Source organism: Neltuma alba, unplaced genomic scaffold, assembly GCF_004799145.2.
Source record: "Neltuma alba isolate B1F8T4 unplaced genomic scaffold, ASM479914v2 tig00003870_pilon, whole genome shotgun sequence".
In the NCBI taxonomy this organism is placed as follows: domain Eukaryota; kingdom Viridiplantae; phylum Streptophyta; class Magnoliopsida; order Fabales; family Fabaceae; genus Neltuma; species Neltuma alba.
Window position 1 is genome coordinate 1,297 of NW_021633461.1, and position 4,626 is coordinate 5,922.

Sequence of the window (4,626 nt, forward strand, 5' to 3'; positions counted from 1 at the left end):
CGTGATTTTGTTTGTGTTTGTAAAAGCTTCTCCGTGATTTGTTTTGCCAGCCTTGAAAATGCGATTTTGTCTATTATCGAAATGTTGTTATCTTCTTCTCCCCCCATTAATCTCGTTTTCTGGCTGGTGGGCTTTTTAGCTCAGAAGTGTGAATTTCACATTCGTAGCTTTTTCCATAAAGTCAAGTACCCCAGAAAAGCCAAGCCGAATCCATAAGATTCATTTCCGGGTTCCTTCTTCTTTTCTTCTTCTCTTCTTCTTCTCCTCCTCCTTTTTTTAATACCAGACAAACTATTTATCGTCTTCCCACATAAATTTTTCCTCTGATTTCGGTTTTTCCCGACCGGAGACTTTAGATTCTTCACAATTCTGATTGTGAAATGAGAGCCGGTCTTAGCACGATCCAGCAAACCCTAACGCCTGAGGCGGCGAGTGTTCTTAATCATTCGATCGCCGAAGCCGGCCGTCGGAACCATGGCCAGACGACGCCGCTTCATGTGGCGGCAACACTTTTGGCCTCACCGTCTGGCTTCCTTCGCCAGGCCTGTATAAAATCGCATCCCAATTCGTCTCATCCTCTTCAGTGCAGAGCCCTCGAGCTCTGCTTCAGCGTCGCGCTAGAGCGCTTACCGACGGCTCAGAACATGAGTCCCGACATGAAGCCTCCGATTTCCAATGCTTTAATGGCTGCGCTGAAGCGAGCTCAAGCTCACCAACGCCGTGGTTGCCCCGAGCAGCAGCAACAACCTCTTCTTGCCGTGAAAGTTGAACTTGAACAGCTTATCATATCCATACTCGATGACCCCAGCGTCAGTAGAGTCATGAGAGAAGCGAGCTTTTCCAGCCCGGCGGTGAAAGCCACGATTGAACAGTCGCTGAATTCGTCATCGCCGGCGGTCAATTCAAGTCCGATCGGATTGGGATTCCGGCCCACGGCTGTCACACCAGTTCCGACAGGGGCACCAGGTCGGAATTTATATCTAAATCCGAGACTTCAACAGGGGAGTTCCGTCCAATTGGGACAGCAAAGGGGTGAAGAAGTGAAACGGATTATCGATATACTGTTGAAAGCCAAGAAGAGGAATCCAGTGTTAGTTGGAGAATCAGAGCCAGAGGCTGTGATAAGAGAATTATTGAGGAGAATTGAGAGTAAGGAACTGGGCGAGGGACCTTTTTCCAGTGTTCATGTGATTTATTTGGAGAAGGAGCTTCCTTCCGATAGAGCTCAAATCCCTGCAAAGATTAAGGAATTGGGAGATTTAATTGAGACCAGAATGGGGAATTCAAGTACTGGTTCTGTTCTCGTTAATTTGGGTAACCTGAAGTGGCTAGTTGAGCAATCTGTGGATTTCGGAGTTTCTGGTTTGAGCAATATGCAGCAACAGGCACTTACAGAGGCTGGGCGTGCTTCGGTTTCAGAGATGGGTAGATTGGTGACGAAGTTTGGAGAAGGTGCTTCAGGTCGTCTTTGGTTGTTGGGAACTGCTACTTGTGAAACTTACTTGAGGTGTCAGGTTTATCATCCTTCCATGGAAAATGATTGGGATTTGCAGGCTGTGCCTATCACCACTAAAGCCCCTCTTCCGGGCATATTTCCGAGGTATTTCTTCCTTCTTTTCTACCTCAAATAAAGCTTAGATTTCCGAGGTCTTGTGGAACTATGAAGTGTTCTTCATTTAATCTCATCTGACACGTAAATTCTGTTCAGAATTTTAATTCTTGTTGATCAAAAACTTGGTCAATTTGGAGTTTTAGATGTTTAAGGCTTGTTAGTTAGTACTCTAATGATTTATCCACCCTCATGTATTCTGTTTAGGATGTAGAAGGATGAACGACATCTAGCTTGCTTCTCTCTCTATTCATGCTGTTTGAGTGAAAACTGAAGCCTTAGCGTTACAAAAATGGTATTTCTGTGTAATCATTTTTCATTTTCTGATGATTGTAGGATTGGGACCAACGGCATTCTTGGTAGCTCGCTGGAGTCTTTGTCCCCTTTAAAGGGCTTTCCATCAACTGCAATGACACAGCCTAAGCGTGTCTCGGAGAATGTAGATCCCGCTCGTAGGCCAACTTGTTGCCCACAGTGTATGCAAAGCTGCGAGAAAGAAGTGGCAGATACGGTGAAAGAGATTGAGAAATCTGATTCTGAGGTCAAAGCCGAGGCTGCTCGGCCACCACTTCCACAATGGTTGCAGAATGCTAAAACAAGCAATGATCAGACTCAGGTAAATCATCATCAAATGAGCCAATTGTTGCTTCCCTTTATTTGGGCAGGTCTCAGGAGATATAGATGGCTTAACTGTTTATTTTCGATTTGTCTCTAATAGAGTAATAGCCAAGAAGTGGTGAAGAAGAAGGCTCAGGAACTGCAGAAGAAATGGCATGATTCTTGCTTGCAATTACATCCTAAGTTTCATCAGCAACAAAACCTCAGTTCAGATAGAATGACTCCCTCTCCTTTCCCAATTGTGGGTCTGTACAATCCCAACTTGATGGGGCGCCAACTTCAACCCAAATCGCCTCTCAACAAAAATCTGGAAAGCTCTCTGCAGTTGAGCTCAAGTCCAAGGCCGATTCAGCCATTGGAACGGGCAGCCACTCCCCCCAGAAGTCCAGTAACGACAGATCTTGCCCTTGGGCAAACAAAGTCTGCCGATAACACTCCTGAACAAAATCACAAAGAGCAAGCAAAGGATTTCTTGGGCTGCATGTCTTCTGAGTCACAGGACAAGTTCAGTGAATTACAGAGCAAGAAACTACTTGATGCCGACTCCTTCAAGAAGCTCCTCAAAGGTCTCACTGACAAGGTATGTTGGCAGCATGATGCAGCATCTGCTGTGGCCACAACCGTGACCCAATGTAAAACGGGCAATGGGAAAAGGCGCGGTGGTGGCTCAAAGGGTGACATATGGTTACTTTTCATGGGTCCAGACAGAGTAGGGAAGAAGAAGATGGCAGGAGCTCTTTCCGAGCTGGTTTCTGGGTCCAATCCAATAATAATCTCTCTTAAACCACGAGGTGGGGATGATGGAGAATTATCAGATGTCCATCGTCGTGGTAAAACCGCACTTGATCGAATTGCAGACGCCATTCGAAGGAATCCGTTTTCTGTCATCATGCTTGAGGACATTGATGAAGCAGATTTAGTCCTTCGTGGGAGCATAAAACGAGCCATGGAACGAGGTCGCTTCTCTGATTCTTATGGCCGTGAAATTAGTGTGGGCAATGTTTTGTTCATCCTCACCGCAAATTGGTTGCCCGAAAACCTCAAATATCTGTCCACTGGCAATTCACTTGACGAAGAAAAGCTTACAAATCTGGCAAAAGGCAATTGGCAATTACGACTATCATTATCCAAAAGAACATCAAAACGCAGACCCAGTTGGGTTTCTGATGAAGACAGATCCACAAAACCCCGGAAGGAGATAAACGCCGGTTTAGCTTTTGATCTAAATGAGACCGCAGATGCAGAGGAAGACAGGGCAGATGGATCACTCAATTCCAGTGATCTCACAGTAGATCACGAAGAGAACCGAGTCCTTCATCATAGTCTAAGATCACCAACCATAACCCACGACCTGCTGGATGCGGTAGACGATGCCATTGTATTCAAGCCGGTGGATTTCGGCCTGATTCGCCGGAGTTTCTCAGAGACCATCACGAAGAGATTTTCTGTGATCCTCGGGGGTGGGATGTCACTGGAAGTCCAAGAGGAGGCGCTGGGAAAGATCACGGGCGGTGTGTGGTTAGGCCAAACGAGCATAGATGAATGGATAGAGAAAGTTTTGGTTCCGAGCTTTCATCAGCTGAAATCAAGCATGAATGGCGAGGAATCTTTTGTTGTCAGGCTTGAAGATGACGGAGATTCTGATACTCAGAGCTCGGAACATAGGCTGCCGACCAGTGTGAGACTGGTGGGTGCGGAAGGAAAATGAGGCGGGGACAAGAAGGGAATAATGTGTTTTTAGTCTGGGTAGAGATGTAAATAGCCACTTTTGGGGGAAGGGGTAAAGTCAAAGACGGTTAGAAGGATAACAGTGAAAGGAGAAAACCGTTAGGGAAAAATGGGGAACTCGAGGGATGTTCTAGAAAAAGGAGGGGAAAAAAAAAGTGATATATTAAATTGTTAAGTTTTGCGTAAAGTTATTGTAATTTTATAATCATCATAGGTATTTAATTATCAATTAAACGGATAATGATTTTGAATAAGATGACGGGGGGGCATTCCTGTCTTCGCGTTTATTCATTACTTTGAGGATACGCGTATGCCAGCTGCATTGTTATGTTTCCCAATCTTGTGGCTTCATTTTCTTCCCCTCGAGATTAGTCAGTTTAAAGTACCACAATTAGATATGAAAATGAAAGAATTGTTATGAAGTTCTAACTAAAAAAATAAGTATTCCAAAATTTTAATGATAAGAAACCAGCACGTTTTAAAACAGTAAATAACAACTGTTTATTTGTTATTAAAATTTACTGATTTTTTGGGACCTTATTGTAAATCATATCATTTCAACTTAATACTCAATTGTGGCTTGTCAAAAAAATGCAAACAATGGTTGGGAGGGTGTGTGTGTTCTCTGCTCTCTAGTGCTCTCAAGTATATCAAGTTCTTCCCTTCAGCCG

General features: G+C 44.4%; 1 protein-coding gene across 1 annotated transcript; it reads left to right on the top strand.

The window, feature by feature from the left end:
• Positions 1-222: 222 nt before the first annotated feature.
• LOC114742748 (protein SUPPRESSOR OF MAX2 1) lies at positions 223-4,211 on the top strand. Its single transcript, XM_028930966.1, has 3 exons — positions 223-1,600; positions 1,946-2,225; positions 2,328-4,211. Exons 1-3 carry the CDS (start codon positions 381-383, stop codon positions 3,933-3,935), a joined length of 3,108 nt encoding a protein of 1,035 aa, XP_028786799.1. The 5' UTR covers positions 223-380; the 3' UTR covers positions 3,936-4,211.
• Positions 4,212-4,626: the final 415 nt, after the last annotated feature.

Excerpts from the sequence above, each read along its gene's own strand:
- LOC114742748 (XM_028930966.1), top strand. The coding sequence starts at position 381 with ATGAGAGCCGGTCTTAGCACGATCCAGCAAACCCTAACGCCTGAGGCG. Across the intron at positions 1,601-1,945 it reads CTTCCGGGCATATTTCCGAG|GATTGGGACCAACGGCATTC; the intron begins GTATTTCTTCCT and ends TGATGATTGTAG. Across the intron at positions 2,226-2,327 it reads CAAGCAATGATCAGACTCAG|AGTAATAGCCAAGAAGTGGT; the intron begins GTAAATCATCAT and ends TGTCTCTAATAG.